General features: G+C 36.9%; 1 protein-coding gene and 1 long non-coding RNA gene across 2 annotated transcripts in view; one reads left to right on the forward strand and one right to left on the reverse strand.

Moving 5' to 3' along the window:
* The window catches only part of LOC101747037 (cysteine dioxygenase type 1), a 38,037-nt gene that overhangs the window by 3,439 nt on the left and 11,596 nt on the right, over positions 1–23,002 (reverse strand). The window contains exons 4-6 of the mRNA XM_012691550.4: positions 21,013–21,159; positions 7,889–8,136; positions 7,081–7,250 (exon numbers count right to left, since the gene is read on the reverse strand). Coding sequence (XP_012547004.1) covers positions 7,081–7,250; positions 7,889–8,136; positions 21,013–21,159 — 565 coding nt within the window. The remainder of the gene's footprint in view (positions 1–7,080; positions 7,251–7,888; positions 8,137–21,012; positions 21,160–23,002) is intronic.
* LOC110385472 (uncharacterized) lies at positions 7,130–22,325 on the forward strand. The gene is made up of 2 exons (XR_002430731.3): positions 7,130–7,270; positions 20,962–22,325. It is a non-coding gene; the product is annotated as an uncharacterized LOC110385472 (long non-coding RNA).

Here is a 23,002-nt window from a genome sequence, read left to right on the forward strand (position 1 = left end):
TTTTTATTTATGACAAGCGGCCCGCTCCGGCTCCGCTCGGGTTCTTAACAAAAATTTCAACAATCTTTGACGTTGTTTTATTTTTTTAAATAAAAGAACACTTATTGCGGCATAACTATAATAGTTAGCAATATGCTGTGGCGACACTTTTTGTAAATAATAATGTGTTCTACAAAGTCGTAGTACATTATTTTATTCTATCATCAATAGTTTTCGCAGGGCACGCGAAAGAATATTTTAGGTAATTTTATTACACCTTGGGTTACATTATTGGGGTTTTAGTAAGGATCACTATTTTTTTTTCAAAACAGATTATAGCCTATGTAACTCGGGAATAGTGTAGCTTCTAAACAGTGAAAGAAGTTTTCAAATCGGTTCAGTAGTTTCGGAGCTTATTCAATACAAACAAACAAACAAATCTTTCCTCTTTATAATTATTTATTTATTATTTATTATTTACTAGCTGACCTGGCAGACTTCGTAGTGCCTCAATCGATAAATAAAAAACCTAAACTTTTGTATAAAATAAAGTTAAAACAAACAAAAGAAATCCGTTCGACGGGGGACACATCAATGGAAAAACAAAATTGTTATTTTTATTTGATTCCGACCATTTTCATATTTATCTACCTTTTAAACCTTCTCTGGACTTCCACAAATAATTCAAGACCAAAATTAACCAAATCTGTCTAGCCGTTCTCGAGTTTTAGCGAGACTAACGAACAGCAATTCATATTTATATATAGAGATTATTTATTTATGATGGCGCAGTACGATTAAGAGTCCGCCAGGTTACTTATTTACGAACGTGCTATTTCTGCTGCGAAGTAATAATGTGTTAAGGTTTCAAGTGGGACATAGAAGTGAAAGGTTACTTCTGTAAGTGGCGTACTCTGTGTGTATTTTTTTTTATTGCTTAGATGGGTGGACGAGCTCACAGCCCACCTGGTGTTAAGTGGTTACAGGAGCCCATATACATCTACAACGTAAATGCGCCACCCACCTTGAGATATAAGTTCTAAGGTCTCAAGTACAGTTACAACGGCTGCCCCACCCTTCAAACCGAAACGCATTACTGCTTCACGGCAGAAATAGGCGGCGTGGTGTTACCTACCCGTGCGGACTCACATGAGGTCCTACCACCAGTAATTACGCAAATTATAATTTTGCGGGTTTAATTTTTATTACACGATGTTATTCCTTCACCGTGGAAGTCAATCGTGAACATTAAATTTGTTGAGTACGATTTCATTAGAAAAATTGGTACGCGCCTGCGGGATTCGAACACCGATACATCGCTCAACACGAATGCACCGGACGTCCTATCCTTTAGGCCAAGACAACAGGCCAAAACGTGTTCGTCGAATAATGATCAACTAGGGCCACTCCAGCCGGTAGGCAGCGGCTTGGCTCTGCCCCTGGCATTCCTGAAGTCCATGGGCGACGGTAACCACTCACCATCAGGTGGGCCGTACGCCCGTCTGCCTACAAGAGCAATAAAAACAACTATTACTGGTGGCAGGACGTCTTGTGATGGTTAGGTACCACCACTGTTGTACTGCACTAAGATCTTATAACTCATGTCTCAAGTTGGGTGGCGGTATTTACGTTGTAGATGTCTATGGGCTCCGGTAACCACTTAACAATAGGTGGATCGTGAGTTCGTCCACCCATCGAAGCAATAAAGTAAACTCCTTACTAAATTATAATAGCAAAACAATAATAATATTTATAGCAATAGATGTAATAATAGAGAAATAAGATTTAAAATTAAGCCTTATTTAAAAAGAAAAGTTTTTTTTATTGCTTACATGGGTAGACGAGCTCACAGCCCATCTGGTGTTAAGCGGTTACTGGAGCCCATAGACATCTACAACGTAAATGCGCCACCCACCTTGAGATATAAGTTCTAAGGTCTCAGTATAGTTACAACGGCTGCCCCACCCTTCAAACCGAAACGCATTACTGCTTCACGGCAGAAATAGGCAGGATGGTGGTACCTAACGGCGCGAATTCACAAGAGATCCTACCACCAGTAATTACGCAAATTATAATTTTGCGGGTTTGATTTTTATTACACGATGTTATTCCTTCACCGTGGAAGTCAATCGTGAACATTTGTTGAGTACGTATTTCATTAGAAAAATTGGTACCCGCCTGCGGGATTCGAACACCGGTGCATCGCTCAACACGAATGCACCGGACGTCTTATCCTTTAGGCCACGACGACTTCAACGACTGTAAGCAGCTTGCAGCTCACGGCCCGTTGCGTTTCCAATAGCATCACAACCGAGGCCTCCCAGCGCTTGGACAACACCAAAGCTACCCCCCTTGAACATCCCCTTGAAAATGAAACTCGCAAAATTATAATTTGCGTAATTACTGGTGGTAGGATCTCTTGTGAATCCGGACGGGTAGGTACCACCGCCCCGCCTATTTCTGCCGTGAAGCAGTAATGCGTTTCGGTTTTAAGGGTGCGGCAGCCGTTGTAACTATACCTTAGAACTTATATCTCAAGGTGGGTGGCGCATTTTCGTTGTAGATCTCTATGGGCTCCAGTAACCACTTAACATCAGGTGGGCAGTGAGCTCGTCCACCCAACTAAGCAATAAAAAAAAAAAAATGTGTGCGTGTACTAGTGTACACACGTAAGAAGTGAAACTTGTTTATGGCCTTATTTTTCGAAAAATGATCTACATGCAACTTTCTAGAAATTGGTTAAATAAAGTTAAATTAGATAAAGTTTAAACAAAAGGATTTTATTATCATAGACATGAATACAAATAATACAATTATTTCACTTTACCTTTTTGCTACTAAGATTATTACAGCATTTTAATAATACATCTCTTTGATATCATAATACCCTGGTACTTTTCTTCCTATAAATTAATAATAATAGCACGGTCCACGTGGTGTTAAATGGGGTTCCTGAGGTTCGTGAAGTTTGACCCACCTTGAGACATGAGGTCGATTTCTCAAATCCGAAACCATGCTTCAGAACATACCGCCGTTAATTATTAATAAATCTCTTTGCTATCATAATACCCTGGTACTTTTCTTCCTATTATTTTACGTAATAACAGTAATAAATAGCACGGTCCACGTGATATTATTAAGTGGGCTCCCTGAGATTATTGGAATTACAAAATGATTTCCGTAATCCACCTGGAGACATGAGGTCAATTTCTCAAATCGGAATCCATACTTCAGAACATACAGCCGTTAATTAATAAAGAAGGCTGTACGTCAGAGTAAAGTTATAATAATACATCTCTTTGATATCATAATACCCTGGTACTTTTCTTCCTATTATTTTACGTAATAACAATAATAGCACGGTCCACGTGATATTAAGTGGGTTACCTGGGATTATTGCAATTACAAAATGTATTCCGTGACCCACCTTGAGACATGAGGTCGGTTTCTCAAATGCGCATCCATACTTCAGAACATACAGCCGTTAATTAAAAGATGGCGCGTAACGGAAAAATGTGACGCGTAACCGAAAAATGTGACGGTAAATTTTTTTCCAACGCCGATAAGGAAGTTTCACTTCAATAATAATGTGTTCTACAAAGTCGTAGTACATCAGTTTATTCTATCATCAATAGTTTTGCGCAGGGCACGCGAAAGAATACTTTAGGTATTTTTTTTCCATCTTGGGTTACATTATTGGGGTTTTAGTAAGGATCCCTAATTTTTTTTCAAAACAGATTATAGCCTATGTCACTCGGGAATAGTGTAGCTTCTAAACAGTGAAAGAATTTTTCAAATCGGTTCAGTAGTTTCGGAGCCTATTCAATACAAACAAACAAATCTATCCTCTTTATACTTATTTATTTACTAGCTGACCCGGCAGACTTCGCAGTGCCTCAATCGATAAATAAAAAACCTAAATTTTTGTATAAAATAAACTTAAAACAAACAAAAGAAATCCGTCCGACGGGGTACACATCAATGGAAAAACAAAATTTGTTATTTTTATTTGATTCCCACCATTTTCATATTTATCTACCTTCTAAACCTTCTCTGAACTTCCACAAATAATTCAAGACCAAAATTAGCCAAATCGGTCTAGCCGTTCTCGAGTTTTAGCGAGACTAACGAACAGCAATTCATTTTTATATATAGAGATTATTTATTTATGATGGCGCAGTACGATTAAGAGTCCACCAGGTTACTTATTTACGAACGTGCTATTTCTGCTGCGAAGCAATAATATGTTAAGGTTTCAAGTGGGACATAGAAGTGAAAGGTTACTTCTGGAAGTGGCGTACTCTGTGTGTATCAAGACGTGTTTTTTTTTTTTTTTTGGAGTTTACTCCTTTAGAATCGATTTACATATATAGGCCCGGGGTATGAAAATTATGGGGACCAAAATCGTACTAGCATGTCACACGAAATGCGTTATGCTCCTGATTGCGTGATGCGTGCGCGCGCCAATCAAAATCGTACTAGCATGTCACACGAAATGCGTTATGCGCCTGATTGGCTCCTGATTGCGTGATGCGTGCGCGCGCCAATCAGGAGCCAACGCGCGGCCGCGTTATCGCAGGTGACGCCGGGCTGCTGCGCCGGCAGTCCGCCACAAAGCCTCGTACTGATCGCGCGTTTCTCTCATTATTGTATTTTCATATATTTGTTAGTCGTTTGTTTTGTGTCTCGTTAATTTGTTAATAATCTGTAGTGTATCGTGTTGTCGTAATATAGAACTATTTCTCGTATTGTTTCGTTTAATTTTTTATATCCAGTAAACTCCAGTCGTGCGTCGGAGCGGACACACACACTTTTTTTTTATTTTTTATTCCGTACCTCTAGCAAACAACAAAGCCAGAGATTATCAAGACGTGTTCGTCGAATGATAATCAACTAGAGCCAATCCAGCCGGCAGGCAGCGGCTTGGCTCTGCCCCTGGCATTGCTGACGTCCATGGGCGACGGTAACCACTCACCATCAGGTCGGCCGTATGCCCGTCTGCCTACAAGGGCAATAAAAAAATAACCAATACTGGTGGCAAGACATCTTGTTATGGTTAGGTACCACCACTGTTGTACTGCACTAAGACCTTAGAACTCATGTCTTAAGTTGGGTGGCGGTATTTACGTTGTAGATGTCTATGGGCTCCGGTAACCACTTAACAATAGGTGGATCGTGAGTTCGTCCACCCATCGAAGCAATAAAGTAAACTCCTTACTAAATTATAATAGCAAAACAATAATAATATTTATAGCAATAGATGTAATAATAGAGAAATAAGATTTAAAATTAAGCCTTATTTAAAAAGAAAAGTTTTTTTTATTGCTTACATGGGTAGACGAGCTCACAGCCCATCTGGTGTTAAGCGGTTACTGGAGCCCATAGACATCTACAACGTAAATGCGCCACCCACCTTGAGATATAAGTTCTAAGGTCTCAGTATAGTTACAACGGCTGCCCCACCCTTCAAACCGAAACGCATTACTGCTTCACGGCAGAAATAGGCAGGATGGTGGTACCTAACGGCGCGAATTCACAAGAGATCCTACCACCAGTAATTACGCAAATTATAATTTTGCGGGTTTGATTTTTATTACACGATGTTATTCCTTCACCGTGGAAGTCAATCGTGAACATTTGTTGAGTACGTATTTCATTAGAAAAATTGGTACCCGCCTGCGGGATTCGAACACCGGTGCATCGCTCAACACGAATGCACCGGACGTCTTATCCTTTAGGCCACGACGACTTCAACGACTGTAAGCAGCTTGCAGCTCACGGCCCGTTGCGTTTCCAATAGCATCACAACCGAGGCCTCCCAGCGCTTGGACAACACCAAAGCTACCCCCCTTGAACATCCCCTTGAAAATGAAACTCGCAAAATTATAATTTGCGTAATTACTGGTGGTAGGATCTCTTGTGAATCCGGACGGGTAGGTACCACCGCCCCGCCTATTTCTGCCGTGAAGCAGTAATGCGTTTCGGTTTTAAGGGTGCGGCAGCCGTTGTAACTATACCTTAGAACTTATATCTCAAGGTGGGTGGCGCATTTTCGTTGTAGATCTCTATGGGCTCCAGTAACCACTTAACATCAGGTGGGCAGTGAGCTCGTCCACCCAACTAAGCAATAAAAATAAAAAAATGTGTGCGTGTACTAGTGTACACACGTAAGAAGTGAAACTTGTTTATGGCCTTATTTTTCGAAAAATGATCTACATGCAACTTTCTAGAAATTGGTTAAATAAAGTTAAATTAGATAAAGTTTAAACAAAAGGATTTTATTATCATAGACATGAATACAAATAATACAATTATTTCACTTTACCTTTTTGCTACTAAGATTATTACAGCATTTTAATAATACATCTCTTTGATATCATAATACCCTGGTACTTTTCTTCCTATAAATTAATAATAATAGCACGGTCCACGTGGTGTTAAATGGGGTTCCTGAGGTTCGTGAAGTTTGACCCACCTTGAGACATGAGGTCGATTTCTCAAATCCGAAACCATGCTTCAGAACATACCGCCGTTAATTATTAATAAATCTCTTTGCTATCATAATACCCTGGTACTTTTCTTCCTATTATTTTACGTAATAACAGTAATAAATAGCACGGTCCACGTGATATTATTAAGTGGGCTCCCTGAGATTATTGGAATTACAAAATGATTTCCGTAATCCACCTGGAGACATGAGGTCAATTTCTCAAATCGGAATCCATACTTCAGAACATACAGCCGTTAATTAATAAAGAAGGCTGTACGTCAGAGTAAAGTTATAATAATACATCTCTTTGATATCATAATACCCTGGTACTTTTCTTCCTATTATTTTACGTAATAACAATAATAGCACGGTCCACGTGATATTAAGTGGGTTACCTGGGATTATTGCAATTACAAAATGTATTCCGTGACCCACCTTGAGACATGAGGTCGGTTTCTCAAATGCGCATCCATACTTCAGAACATACAGCCGTTAATTAAAAGATGGCGCGTAACGGAAAAATGTGACGCGTAACCGAAAAATGTGACGGTAAATTTTTTTCCAACGCCGATAAGGAAGTTTCACTTCAAAAAAACAAATGTCCTACGCACCCTTTTAATCTTCTTCCCGTACATGCTCCAGAAGGTGACTTTAACTTGAGTGGGTCTACCGGTCCTGGCGTCGAAGACCCGGCAGCTGTCGAACGGGGGACAGTAGAGGTGCAAGGAGACAGCGCCGTCCACGTGCGAGGGGTTCTCCATGCGGTGCAGACCAAGAGCGTCTGAGGGCACGAGCGAGGTCGTATGTCGAACATTGAAACTTTTTAACACGCTTTCATTAGCTTCAGACGTATGTTAGTATGTAACGGAATCTTTGAACATGATTTTGACCCCTTCAAAACGTCGGATTAACTCGAAATTTGGTATACTTATTAAGGACCGTTGACAATTCAATATTAAAAAAAATATATGATAAATATTGAGAAAATTTACATTCAACTAAAAAATGAAAAATAAAGCATAATTTAAAAAAAGTAAAAAAATACGCTTTTGTAGAAAAGCCATCTAAAAAATAGAAAATAAATTTTAATAAATTTGAATTAAAAATAGTGTAAGAAAAAATGATTTTATTGTAAAAAAACCGTGGGGTGCATGGCATCAGTAGTTATAAATATTTTATGAACAGATATGAGTAGAAGGGTCATTTTGATAATATCCTGAAAAGCACCCCACGCTTTTTTACAGTAAAATCATTTTTTCTTACACTATTTTTAATTCAAATTTATTAAAATTTGTTTTTCTATTTTTTAGTTGGATTATCTATAAAAGCGTATTTTGTTAGTTTTTTTTTAAACTATTATTTATTCGTTCAGAAAAATAAAGCTTCAACAAATTCGGCAATTACATATTATCGACTTACCATTTATGTAACACACATCATTCACTTCTAATCTCGTTCTCCCTATTTCTTTCAAATCGTAATAATCTTCGTCTTCTTCGCCGCTATTCATGTGACTATCTCCCTGACAGCTGTCATTGTGACGTTGACAGCTGTCATTATAGTCTGTGCTCATCACGGTCTGGTTGTCGCAGTTTTGGTCGCCCGTATTTGCATTCTCTTTGATGGTTCTTAGCACTTCGGGCTGGACATCATCAGGCCAGTCGTATCTGTGCAAGGAGAATGTAATAAATCGCCTGGTTGCTTTATTGATCGTGAGTAAAACCTTAAAAGACCTCCTAAAGCTCGAATTGAGGAAACTATATAGCATCACGCTAAGACCATTACGAGCGGAGTACTAATAAAAATGTATCAAAATCGTATTTTTTCCTTTTGAGAGCTTCCGCTGCGTGCGCTGCGGAAACGCTTAAAGTTTCGCTGAAATAATGTATGACAGAATTGTTCCCACTTTAAAAAGTTTAAAAGGTTCAAAAAAAGGCTGCGACAGCATATGTCTATATTTTTAGGACTTTATTTTAAGATAAGGTTCACCGGTGAACCCCGTGGCCTGAATGAAAATACTCGATTCTTCTTGTACCAAGTAAAACGCGCCTTTGATTACAAAGATAAATGTCGAGCGAAATGTCACTTAAAACCAACCTTTCATCCCTCGATATAATGACAACAAAAAATTGCGTGATTCAGCCGTTATAATCTATATATTAATACGTGAAGCAAAAACTTTGTATCCCTTTTTACGAAAATTGCGCGGATGGAGGAGTATGAAATTTTCCACACTTATAGAGAATATCGAGAAGAAGTGCACAATGCTAATATTTTTTTTAAATAATGCATAAAAGATACATTAAATCAATAAAGAAAACATTACACACACTGCATACCATGTATTTGACGCACACACGCATGCATACTATTTATTGTCAAACTTTTGTTTTTGACGTCTGTTGTCAAATTGAGAATAGATTTTTATTGTTTGTCATTGTTAATATTTTTTATAGTGTAGTCTTGGCGAAATATGTGATTATAGAAGTATAAAATACAATCATAATAGTGTACCAATTTATTATACAATTCCAATTAATTATAGTCGAATTTCGACTACTGCGGGACCTCTAGTAGTTTTAATTGTGTCTGACAAACACACACACACTCCACGCACGCACACACACGCACACACACGTACGTACAATATTCTTACAGATCACTCTTCCTGGTTAACTTACTTACCTGGTGACCTAGCACTGAACCACTGACTTTCGTAACACAGGTTTTCCTAGCATAAAAGTCAGGGAATATCGTTATTGTATACCTCATAAAAAAGCCATGTACATTATCATACTAGTGTTAAGAATTCTTGTACGTGTTTGTATTTTAAGAGGCTTGAATAAAAAAAAACATAATATATACATATTATATAATTCCAAAATTAAGAATACCCGCAGCCGTGAGTTCAAAGCATCAATGTATTGCAAAGCTTCTATTCCGAACCGGAACGCACTGTATTATTTTTTTTTTATTGCTTAGGTCGGTGGACGAGCTCACAGCCCACCTGGTGTAAAGTGGTTACTGGAGCCCACGGACATCTACAACGTATATGCGCCACCCACCTTGAGATATAAGTTCTAAGATCTCATTATAGTTACAACGGCAGCCCCACCCTTCAAACCGAAACGAATTACTGCTTCACGGCAGAAATAGGCAGGGTGGTGGTACCTACCCGCGCGGACTCACAAGAGTTCCTCCATGTCAGCAATACCACCACCATACCACGGAGGACTGCTTACAAAACCTCGACTGGAACTTAGGGAAGCACACTGAGGTTCCTGCTCAGCCGCTCTACGCAGTGGAAAGAAGTCTGCTTCGATGGTTTCGTGATGGTATACTTTTCCCTACCTATTCTGGGGTTATTCTAGCTACGCCCGGACGGGCAGGTAAGTTCACGGGCTCAACCTGAGAGAATTTACTAACACTAGCCCTAGCAAGAGCAGTGCTTCCCAGAGGCTATGGAATGAGCTCCCTTCCACGGTTTTTCCCGAGCGCTATGACATGTCCTTCTTCAAACGAGGCTGGTGGAGAGTATATATATATAGTAAATTTCACCAAAATGTGTTTGCGCCATGCTCTATCAGCAGTACCTAATATCAATAAAAGCAAACAATAACCTTACGACCCTCCAATCGAGTTATAATTAGGTTGAATCGTGACATCCGATCGCTAAATGATTCACTGAACTTGCCCTATCAATTAGTTTTATAGCCATGTTTTGTGTACAAATATTTTTGACGTAAAAACACATCGGATGATATCAAATTATGTGCCAACAAAAGTTTCGAGAATTGAATTCGATTGATGTTCTATCGAGCTAGACACGGTCTTGTGGCGAGGCTTGGGGGAGGCCCATGTCCAACAGTGGACGTCTGTGGGCTGATAAGAAGAAGGAGATTAATGTTTTATCAAATAACCGGTACTCGGGAATCAAATCTATACTAATACTAGCTGACCCGGCAGACTTCGCAGTGCCTCAATCAATAAATAAAAGACCTAAACTTTTGTATAAAATAAACTTAAAACAAACAAAAGGAATCCATCCGACGGGGGACACATCAAAGGAAAAACAAAATTGTTATTTTTATTTAATTTAGAGCATTTTCATATTTATCTACCTTTTAACCTACCTTCTCTGGACTTCCACAAATAATTCAAGACCAAAATTAGCCAAATCGGTCCAGCCGTTCTTGAGTTTTAGCGAGACTAACGAACAACAATTCATTTTTATATATATATAGATTATTATAAAGCTGCAGAGTTTGTTTGGTTGAACGCGCTAATCTCAGGAAGTACTGGTCCAATTTGATAGCTCATTTATTGAAGAAGGCTATAGGTTATCTAACATCACGCTAAGATAAAAGGAGCACCAATTAAGACTGTTACAAAAACGGGGTACTTTTCCCTTTTAAGAGCTTCCGCTGCGTGCGCTACGGAAACTGTACGGAAAAGAATTGTTCCCCTTTAAAAAATTCTAAAAAAAGTCCGCGATAGCATATGTCTATATTTTAAGGTTGGCTCACTATAACGTTTTTTATGGTAACCAAATTTGTTCTAAAATTACAGAATTATTTGAGAAGGTGTTTTATGAAGATGATATTAATTAAATTATAATAAAATTATTAATCACAGATATTAAAACAACATGTTATGAATATATTGACCGTGATAACTGTTGATGTTAATTTAATGACATTAGTGAAATGCTCATTTCCGTTGCGATTGAGCTTCGCCTACACATTCCGACTTTTTTTTTCTTGCTTAGATGGGCAGGCCAGCTCACAGCCCACCTGGTGTTAAGTGGTTACTGGAGCCCATAGACATCCACAACGTAAATGCGTCACCCACCTTGCGATCTAAGATCTCAGTATAGTTACAACGGCTGCCCTACCCTTCAAACCGAAACGCATTACTGCTTCACGGCAGAAATAGGCAGGGTGGTGGTACCCACCCGCGCGGACTCACAAGAGGTCCTACCACCAGTAATAAAAAAACTTATTCAACCAATAAACAATGGTGTAGCCGAGAAAACCGAAACGAAAACAATAGTCGACATAATGACGTTTAATATGCAAATAATTACATTGATTAAAATAGATTTATTATTGTAATTATTAAAGCAATTAATATTGTGATAACGAATAACTATACAAATAAGATTGCATCACTTGTTTTCATATTTGCGTAATTAATTGATTAAATAAGATTCTGTTGAGTTATTTTTTACTATGCCAACCAGAGATGATACCAGAGTATTGTGATAACCTAACCCATGCATCAGCCCGCTGAGTTTCTCGCCGGACATTCTTAACGGGTCGCGATACCGATCCGGTAGTAAATTCATTCGCGAAGCAGGTGCTCTTGAGTTTTTAGCAAATCCCACCCCTCCTGGCTGAGCATTTGCTCGCCCTCCTGTCCTGGTGAAACTGGAAAGGCCTAAGGGCCACAATTAATCACTCATTCAAAAAAAAAGCATTGCGATATCAATCTCTGAATTCTTCCCTTGACGCAAGAAGATAGCTATTGACGAGCCTACAAAAATTCGCATCTACATAATTCTCAGTGAACTACTAATTAAATATGACAACCGCTTTGAAGGAATGTGTAAATATTAAATTGATAAACGGATTCTAAAATAGAAAGGAATGTTTTTTTCTATGACTAAGATTATTTTACTTTAGCGCAAGTGTACTGGGTAGCAGTACAAAAAAATATCTGCATTATGTTTCGTAACGTTACGACTATTGGGTGGATGAGCGAAAGAGACAACTAGATGTTCCCACTAGCTACGTGCCCAATACTGACTTTGAATGGGCGCGTCACTGCAGGAATGATTTTGGTATTGTCGATAGCGAAAAGCCATTATTAATGGATAATGTCTGGATGTTTTGGATCGAAAAATGGAGGGTATTCGTCTGACCCATCAACGAGTTAGCTGTAAAGAGGTTTCTGTGTTAAGTCTCAATCGAATTTTGACCTACAAATTCTGTAAATCTAGACTTTTTATTTTTTTTTATTGCTTAGATGGATGGACGAGCTCACAGCCCACCTGGTGTTAAGTGGTTACTGGAGCCCATAGACATCTACAACGTAAATGCGCCACCCACCTCGAGATATAAGTTCTAAGATCTCAGTATAGTTACAACGGCTACCCCACCCTTCGAACCGAAACGCATTACTGCTTCACGGCGGAAATAGGCGGGGTGGTGGTACCTACCCGTGCGGACTCACAAGAGATCCTACCACCAGTGATTACGCAAATTACAATTTTGCGGGTTTGGTTTTTATTACACGATGTTATTCCTTCACCGTGGAAGTCAATCGTGAACATTTGTTGAGTACGTATTTCATTAGAAAAAATGGTACCCGCCTGCGGGATTCGAACACCGGTGCATCGCTACATACGAATGCACCGGACGTCTTATCCTTTAGGCCACGACGACTTTTAAAACTTGCTGTGACTTGACTGTAATACTATTAGATTTTTTGCTGTTTTACCACTCTGCTTTGCGTGATGACTGGTGGTAGGATCTACATGTTACTCTATCGCATTATTGCGCCACTTTGAGAAGGCGACACGACTTAGATACCCGATCCTGTGGACCGAATGGTAAACAGTCGACGCGACGTCGCCCTAAGCACGTCATTACGGATCCTCCCGATCCACTAACGGTACTTTTAGGTATCTCAAGCACCGGTCACCGTCCTCGCCGAACCCGTCGCTTGCGACGAAGGGCCCGACGAGTAAATTAACTCTTAGACACAGCCCACTGAGTTTCTCGCCGGATCTTCTCAGTGGGTCGCGTTTCCGATCCGGTGGTAGATTCTGCGAAGCACTGCTCTTGCTAGGGCCAGTGTTAGCAGCACTCCCGGTTTGAGCCCCGTGAGCTCACCTACTAGTTCGGTGAATCTAGAATAACCCCTCGAGGGGTGCTACTAGAATAGGTAGGAGAAAAAAAAAACCGTTTGCGTTGCGTTGTGGTAATTGAATGTATTTATTGTTTTGAGATATTAATTGTACCTTTTTTTTTCTCGTGGGCGAAAGGAAATTCTCATGGATACCCAAGGGTCGGGGCCAAAGGGTATGCCCGACTCCACTGAGAAAGTGTCTCAATGACCTACGGACTAAAACCTCCCTCCTGGTTATCTGTCCCTTTTTATTATGGGACAACCTTTATCCATGTGTTAGTCATTAGCCATTTTCAATTTGCATGCTTATTTTTTATTTTCTAGTACCTTTATATCAGAATTTAACGACTTGATGAGAAATATAGAATTGATGCGTTGCTCTTGGTGGGTGGATTTGAAAGAGGATTGGTGTAATGGTGAACGTCGCTCGTTGACATTTTGACGTTCAGAAACAGCCTGGTTCCACGACGAAGCAGGCTTCTGGTGTGTTGGCTCGCTTATCACAATTGAGGTTTCGCCCAATATCCCAGCTTTTATGTTTTTATTGCTGAGATGGGTGGACGAGCTCACAGCCCACCTGGTTACTGGAGCCCATAGACATCTACAACGTTAATGCGCCACCCGGCTTGAGATATAAGTTCTAAGGTCTCAGTATAGTTACAACGGCTGCTCCACCCTTCAAACCGAAACGCAATATTGCTTCACGGCAGATATAGGCAGGTGCGGCGACCTTGCGATTTTATATCTATCAGCTGTTGTTGTAACCGCTTAACATTAAGTGAGTGCTTCAGAATAAAAAAGATCATGACCATATGAGCAATCAATAATTCTTTTTTTTTATCAAATATCGAAATTAGTCAGCCGCGTGTGAGACGACAGGTATGCGCGATAATAGACGTGTGTTATCATGTAATACGGTATTTTAATGTTAACCTCTGTTATCTCAGGGTGCTCTGTTGTTTTCACACAGATTGCTAGAAACATCGGCACGGCGATAGCGGGTGAAGATTTTAATGTAAATATTACGTGTTGGCTGAATGATTTTTTTTACAGGGTTTTTTGTTTTCTTTTTCTGAGAACTGGCCGCTAGTGGAATTTATATATATATACCACCCACCTTGAGATATAAGTTCTAAGATCTCAGTATACTTACAACGGCTGCCCCACCCTTCAAACCGAAACGCATTACTGCTTCACGGCAGAAATAGGCAGGGTGGTGGTACCTACCCGCGCGGACTCACAAGAGGTCCTACCACCAGTTATATCTCAAAACTTATATCTCAAGGTGGGTGGCGCATTTACGTAGTAGATGTCTATGGGCTTCAGTAACAATTTAACACCAGGAGGGCTGTGAGCTCATCCACCCACATAAGCAATAAAAAAAAAACACTAGCCCTTCAAGGTAGCAAGAGCAGTGCTTTGCTGAATGTACCATCGGATGGGAATAGCGTCCCACTGAGAAGGTCCGGCGAGAAACTCAGTGGGCTGTGTCTGAGGGACACACAGTTGTAGTTTGATCGAGTTTGTGTGTACGAAAAGTTTTTTTTTAAGTTATACTTCATTAGGCGCGTTTTGAAAAATTTATGAGAGTGAAATTTCACGATGCGCACGCACCGTGACGCAAAATTAACAGAAATGAAGTTGCCCACTAAATCGCTCATTACAATACGACCGACGTAACTTGGCGAGTCTGAATATAGCCGCAGGTGAACTTTCCGAACCGTACCGCGAATTATCTAATTTATGCGATGTCAAGAAAAGGGATGTCCAATATGCGTGTTTGAGGATTTTGTTTAATAAATTTTTTTTTCAAATTGACTAAAATTAAAAAAAAAAAAAAAAGAAATAAATTTAATAAAAATAAAGTATTACTTCTTACGCGCGTACATAAGTACACGCACCCTTTTTTTTGACTCAATTTCCACGTGTCGTTGATATAATTTAAGCTAATTAAGCTTTTAATCCCATTCTCACGGATCGTTTGGAACCTCTGGGTCTGCAGAGGGACTTCGGTTCCCTCTGTATTTTGTACCGTATGTTCCATGGGGAGTGCTCTGAGGAATTGTTCGAGATGATACCGGCATCTCGTTTTTACCATCGCACCGCCCGCCACCGGAGTAGAGTTCATCCATACTACCTGGAGCCACTGCGGTCATCCACAGTGCGTTTCCAGAGGTCTTTTTTGCCACGTACCATCCGGCTATGGAATGAGCTCCCCTCCACGGTGTTTCCCGAGCGCTATGACATGTCCTTCTTCAAACGAGGCTTGTGGAGAGTATTAAGCGGTAGGCAGCGGCTTGGCTCTGCCCCTGGCATTGCTGAAGTCCATGGGCGACGGTAACCACTCACCATCAGGTGGGCCGTATGCTCGTCTGCTTAAAAGGGCAATAAAAAAAATAAAAAAGCTAATCTTACGGTATGATCGGTTCACGGTCGTCTGTGTGTGCGCGTCACCACGGAAAGTATAAACCTTTACGAAACGTAAGAGATAATGAATAATTAATAGCGAATTTAAACCGTAAATGTACTTCCGATAAGTATAATTGTTCATTGAATTAAATTATTATTATCTATCTATCTATTTATATTAAAATCAATTGCTGTTCGTTAGTCTCGCTAAAACTCGAGAACGGCTGGACCGATTTGGCTAATTTTGGTCTTGAATTATTTGTGGAAGTCCAGAGAAGGTTTAAAAGGTAGATAAATATGAAAATGCTCGGAATTAAATAAAAATTACAATTTTGTTTTTCTTTTGATGTGTCCTCGTCGGACGGATTCCTTTTGTTTGTTTTAAGGTTTTATATTTCGAGGCACTACGAAGTCTGCCGGGTCAGCTAGTAGCATTATGAAATACCGCAAATCGTTATATATCGATGGTCTAATTCAAGGGAAAGTTCTAGAATAAGGGCGTTCCGAGTACTGGTAATAAACCTTTAAGTACCTATATATTATAAATCCGTCGGATAGCTCGCAGATGGTAGATCATTTTTTTCCTACTTACTCAACACTTATTCTTATATTTTGGGTAATTCACACAATATCTTTATGAATTGTAGCCTATGTGTTATTCTGGTGTGTAAGCTATATTATTGTAAAGTTTCATCAAAATCCATTCAGTCAGTAGTTTTTGCGTGAGAGTTACAAACATACATCCATACATTCTTACAAACTGTAACTGTAAACTGTAACTGTAACTATACTCGAGACCTTAGAACTTATATCTCAAGGTGGGTGGCGCATTTACGTTGTGGATGTCTATGGGCTCCGGTAACCACTTAACACCAGGTGGGCTGTGAGCTCGTCCACCCATCTAAGCAATAAATAAATAAAAAAATAAAAAAACCTTTCGCATTTATAATATTAGTAGGACAATGCCTAATTGATGATGTATGACTCATTTTGTATTGTTCAAGTCGATTTTCTTTATACATGAGTCGACTATTATCAAAGCCGGCAATCTGACTTTTGGACAACTATTGGTAAATCAGAAAAACGAATTATTGACTTTGTATTCCATTGGCAGTCACAAAACTCTTCGGAACGACATCTTAGATAAATAACAGGTTAACTATTAACCTTTATTTAATGCAGGTTTTGAACCGTATTCTTTGAAGGAGACGATTATATTCAAATCAATCTGTATTGACATATCAATAAAATTTTTTTGTCCAAATGCACCGATTGCCACCTTTGATAATAGGCGACTCACATTTAGTACTTGCTGGTGATCTGTGACGTTATCAATAATAATTATGTTTTTGCAATGCGACTATTCTTTATAAATGTCACAAAAAAGGACCATGTCATTGAAAGGTGTCAACAGCTGTCAGTGTCATCTGTCGGTCATAGAACTGCGACTAGAGCAAACATCTGGCTTTTTTTAAAGGGTTTTATGACCTGGTAACTAAGACCTTTAAGTCATGTCTTATTTTAATTAATGTTCTTAATTTTATGAATAATGTATGAAATGAAATGAAGATGATTAATTTGAGACATGAATCAACTGGGATGAAATTAAATGAAATGAGATGAGATGATATGGGATGACATATAATCTCAGTAAAATGGTGGTCATTTACTGAGATTTTTTCAGTTGAGTTTTTGGAGGATCCCGAAAAGTTACGTCCAGCGGCTTTGTTTCGTTTTCCACATTTGTGCACTTTCACAGATATTAAGCAGTTAATAAACCACCATTATTACACATTTAAACCCGAAAAAACACTAAATAGACAAAATAAAACAAATTACACAACTTCACTCCTCGCGTTCTCGCCAAAAAGTCCGCAAACCTCTGGGCGGAGTTAGAAACTATAGATTATACTTGTTAGAAACTGCCATTCCATAGACACAGCCCACTGAGCTCCTCGCCGAATCTCCTCAACGGATCGTAGTTTCGATCCGGTGGTAGATTTTTTTATTTCCCTTGTGGACAGACGAGAATACGGCCCACCTGATGGTGAGTGGTTACCGTCGCCCATGGACTTCAATGCCAGGGCCAGAGCCAAGCCGCTGCCTACCGAAGAAGACATGCCGCCACACACTAGTCTAGTCAACAAGTTCAAAAACGTGTTAAATAGACATTAAGCTCCTAAAAATATGTACGATAGCTCATTGGATGCGGAATGATGTCTACAAAAATGTTTTTAAGGGCTTATTAGCACATAAAAAATTGCGATTCTTATAAACAAAATAAGATTTAAAAAAAAAGGAATTTGGTTTTTCCTTAATAATTTCTAAAATAATGATATTTAAGGAATTTTGAAAAAAGATCCTGAAAGAGGAGGAAATTTCCAATAAAAAAGACCCAACTCTCGGAATTCTATCTCTATTATTTATAAATTTTTTTTAACGCTGAAAATAGCGCTCCGCGAGGTCGTTACGGCATAGGCGCGCCGTCTAAAAAGCCGGTACCTATATCACCTAAAATAATTTTTTTATAGTATTAAATAACAATTTAAAAATTTGAATAAATTATGGTGTAATCTAAACACTAGAACGAAAAAAACCTCGGTGAAAAAAATATTTTATATCGATTTTAAAAAAAATTACACCATTGTTAATTAACTAACTTTTTTCCTATCTCTGTTTTTATAAATTACGGTATAAAAGTTTCAATAATTCATCTATAAATTTTTCCCTTCGTGGAGCTCTTATCATTTAAGTTCTTAATAAAGTAATGCAAAAAAAAAAAATTAATCTTTATTATTTTGATAATTATAATTTTTGTTAATTAACAAAAAATTAAATGTCTAAAAAATGTTATGAAAAATAGTTTTTTTCCGTAATATCTTAATATTGCTGTTTTTGCATCTACCATAGGTATTAATTAACATTTAAAAAAATTTTTTTACGCTATTTGTTAATAAATTGTTTATAAACAAATAGACTACTTTGGGATATTTTAAAAAAAAAAAATTACTTTCTTGTTGTATAGGTGAAATAATGATTTTTAAAAAAAAATTTTTTCTTAAATAAATGTTTTAATTGTTTAAAATCGTTTTTTTCATATTTCAATTGTTTAAATAATTAGTTAAGAAATTATTTTTTTCTTAAAAATCATCATTGTCTCTTTTCAGCGGATTAACAAAGAAATACATTTTTTTATAAATAATTTCATTGTTTATTAACTTAACAATTTGTTATAAAAAATTTATATTAATCGTTATATTTTTTTTCGAAAACTACAAAAAATTACAAAAACAATCATACATAACAAAATATAGAAAAAAAAAAATTGTATTTTTTACAGCATTTTTAGATATTATATGATAATTAAATTACAGCCGTTACATAATTTGTCAAGTTATAAATTGTTATAACTTTTAAACTATAAGAGATACGGTAAAGGACACTCAGGTCATTTTTATAAAGGATTTATTTATCTTTAAAATAAATTCAAAATCGATCCTATATTATTTCCTATATTATTTATATTATTATAATCCTATATTATTTAACAAATTATAAGCTATGAAATTTCAAAAAATATCAAAAAAATCTTAAATTTTTATAAACAAATGCTTATAACTGATAAACAATAGTTACAGGATCGATTTTGAATTTATTTTAAAGATAAATAAATCCTTTATAAAAATGACCTGAGTGTCCTTTACCGTATCTCTTATAGTTTAAAAGTTATAACAATTTATAACTTGACAAATTATGTAACGGCTGTAATTTCATTATCATATAATATCTAAAAATGCTGTAAAAAATACAATTTTTTTTTTTCTATATTTTGTTATGTTTGATTGTTTTTGTAATTTTTTGTAGTTTTCGAAAAAAAATATAACGATTAATATAAATTTTTTATAACAAATTGTTAAGTTAATAAACAATGAAATTATTTATAAAAAAATGTATTTCTTTGTTAATCCGCTGAAAAGAGAATGATGATTTTTAAGAAAAAAATAATTTCTTAACTAATTATTTAAACAATTGAAATATTAAAAAAACGATTTTAAACAATTAAAACATTTACTTAAGAAAAATTTTTTTTTTAAAAATCATTATTTCACCTATACAATAAGACAGTAAATTTTTTTTTTTAAAAATCCCATAATAGTCTATTTGTTTATAAACAATTTATTAACAAATAGCGTAAAAAATTTTTTTTTAATGTTAATTAATACCTATGGTAGATGCAAAAACAGCAATATTAAGATATTACGAAAAAAAACTATTTTTCATAACATTTTTTAGAAATTTAATTTTTTGTTAATTAAAAAAAATTATAATTATCAAAATAATAAAGATAAAAAAATTTTTTTTGCATTACTTTATTAAGAACTTAAATGATAAGAGCTCCACGAAGGGAAAAATTTATAGATGAATTATTGAAACTTTTATACCGTAATTTATAAAAACAGAGATTGGAAAAAAGTTAGTTAATTAACAATGGTGTAAATTTTTTTAAAATCGTTATAAAAAATTTTTTTCACCGAGGTTTTTTTCGTTCTAGTGTTTAGATTACACCATAATTTATTCAAATTTTCAAATTGTTATTTAATACTATAAAAAAATTATTTTAGGTGATATAGGTACCGGCTTTTTAGACGGCGCGCCTATGCCGTAACGACCTCGCGGAGCGCTATTTTCAGCGTTAAAAAAAATTTATAAATAATAGAGATAGAATTCCGAGAGTTGGGACTTTTTTATTGGAAATTTCCTCCTCTTTCAGGATCTTTTTTCAAAATTCCTTAAATATAATTATTTTAGAAATTATTAAGGAAAAACCAAATTCTTTTTTTTTAAATCTTATTTTGTTTATAACAATCGCAATTTTTTATGTGCTAATAAGCCCTTAAAAAACATTTTTGTAGACATCATTCCGCATCCAATGAGCTATCGTACATATTTTTAGGAGCTTTATGTCTATTTAACACGTTTTTGAACTTGTTGACTAGACTACACCTTGAGATATGAGTTTTGACATCTCAGTTTTTACAGAGCCAACGGTTGCCCCACCCTTCGAACCAAAACGCGTTACTGCTTCACGGCTGAAATAGGTAGGGCGGTGATACCTACCCGTGCGGACTCACAAGAGGTCCTACCACCAGTCCAATGTGTTCTTGTTCCAGATGAAACTTGGAAAAATATTTTCGTTGATGAAGAAGTAGCCGTGAACCAACCTGATCTCCTCAAGACTTCCACTCAGTAGCTTCATGAAGCAGTGCGAGTCGGCGTGGTCGTGGATCGCTGAGGCGTGTCCTGGCCCCCAGCAGAGGATCATGATGTTGAACGCCCCGTTCCCAACGTCGACCAAGTTCCTTGTGTACCTAAATCGATTATAGGAATTTAATGTGAATTAACGCGATGAATATTTTAATGGATCATAAAAAAAGATGAGGGTCTTAATTCGATTGTGCTTTTTATATGTTTGTTCCCTCAGAAATATTTTCTAGGTAAGGTGATTTTTAATACGCTTTTATTAGCTTCAGACGTATGTATGTTAGTATGTAACGGAATCTTTGAACATGATTTTGACCCCCTTCAAAACGTCGGATTAACTCGAAATTTGGTATACTTATTAAGGACCGATGACAAATTGATTTTAAAAAAAATATTAAAAAAATGAAATTCATCTAAAAAATGAAAAAATAACTTATAGTTTAAAAAAACTAACAAACTACGCTTTTATAGAAAATCCAACTAAAAAATTGAAAATAAATTTTAATAAATTTAAATTAAAGTATGTAGATTAAGAAAAAATGATTTTATTGTAAAAAAAGAGTGGGGTGCATGGTATCAGTTGTTATAAATATTTTATGAACAGATATGAGTAGAAGACCCATAGACACAGCCCACTGAGTTTCTCGTCGGATCTTCTCAGTGGGTCGCGTTTCCGATCCGGTGGTAGATTCTGCGAAGCACTGCTCTTGCTAGGGTCAGTGTTAGCAACTCTCCGGTTTGAGCACCGAGAGCTCACCTACACACGCTAGGGTAAGCTGAAATAACCTCTCAAGGCTATCAGCATAGGAAAAAAAAATGAATAGAAGGGTTATTTTTATAATATCCTGAAAAGCACCCCACGCTTTTTTACAATAATTACAATACATAATAAATAAAATATTATAAAAAGGAAAGATTTGTTTGTTTGTTTGTATTGAATAGGCTCCGAAAGTACTAAATCGATTTGAAAAATTATTTCACTGTTTGAAAGCTACACTTTTCCCGAGTGACATAGGTCATAATCTTTTTTGAAAAAATTTAGGGATCCTTACTAAAACTCCAATAATGTAACCCAAGGTGTAAAAAATTACCTAAAATATTCTTTATATCGCGTGCCCTGCGAAAAGTATTGACGATAAAATAAAATAATGTAGTAAGACTTTGTAGAACACATTATTATTTACAAAAAGTGTCGCGACAGCATATGTCTAACTATTATAGTTATGCCGCAATAAGTGCTCTTTTATTTTAAAAAATAAAACAATGTCAAAAATATCGTTGAAGTTTTTGTTAAAGACCCGAGCGGAGCAGGAGCTGTCCGCTAGTTAATAATATAAAGCTGAAGAGTTTGTTTGTTTGAACGCGCTAATCTCAGGAACTATTGGTCCGATTTGAAAAATTATTTCAATGTTAGATAGCCCGTTTATTGAGAAAGGCTATAGGCTATATATACCTATAAGACCGGTCAGGGTAAGTGGAGAGCACCAATAAAGAATGTTTCAAAATCGTTTTTTTTTTTTCATTTTGATAGCTTCCGCTGCGTGCGCTGCAGAAACGGTTAAAGTTTTGCTAAAATAATGTATCACAGAATTGTTCCCCTTTAAAATATCTAAAAAAAAGTCCGCCGCAGCATATGTCTATATGTTAAGGTTGGCTCACTATAACGTTTCTTATGCTAACCAAATTTGTTCTAAAATAAAGCATTATTTGTGAACTATTCCACGCGGACGAAGTCGCGGGCAAAAGCTAGTGGAACATAAAAAAGAAGAGCTTCTTAATTCGATCGTGCTTTTTAAGTGTTTGTTTCCTCAGAAATATTTTCTAGGTGTGGTGATTTTTGTTTGAAAACCAGGTGTCTCTCATGTGGTCCCGTTTAAATTTTATCAAGATGGGACGGACCAGTTAGTTTATGAGTTATCTTTGAAAATACAGACTTTTTTTGTTATAGCC

This window comes from Bombyx mori, chromosome 2 (genome assembly GCF_030269925.1).
Source record: "Bombyx mori chromosome 2, ASM3026992v2".
Classification (NCBI taxonomy): Eukaryota; Metazoa; Arthropoda; class Insecta; order Lepidoptera; family Bombycidae; genus Bombyx; species Bombyx mori.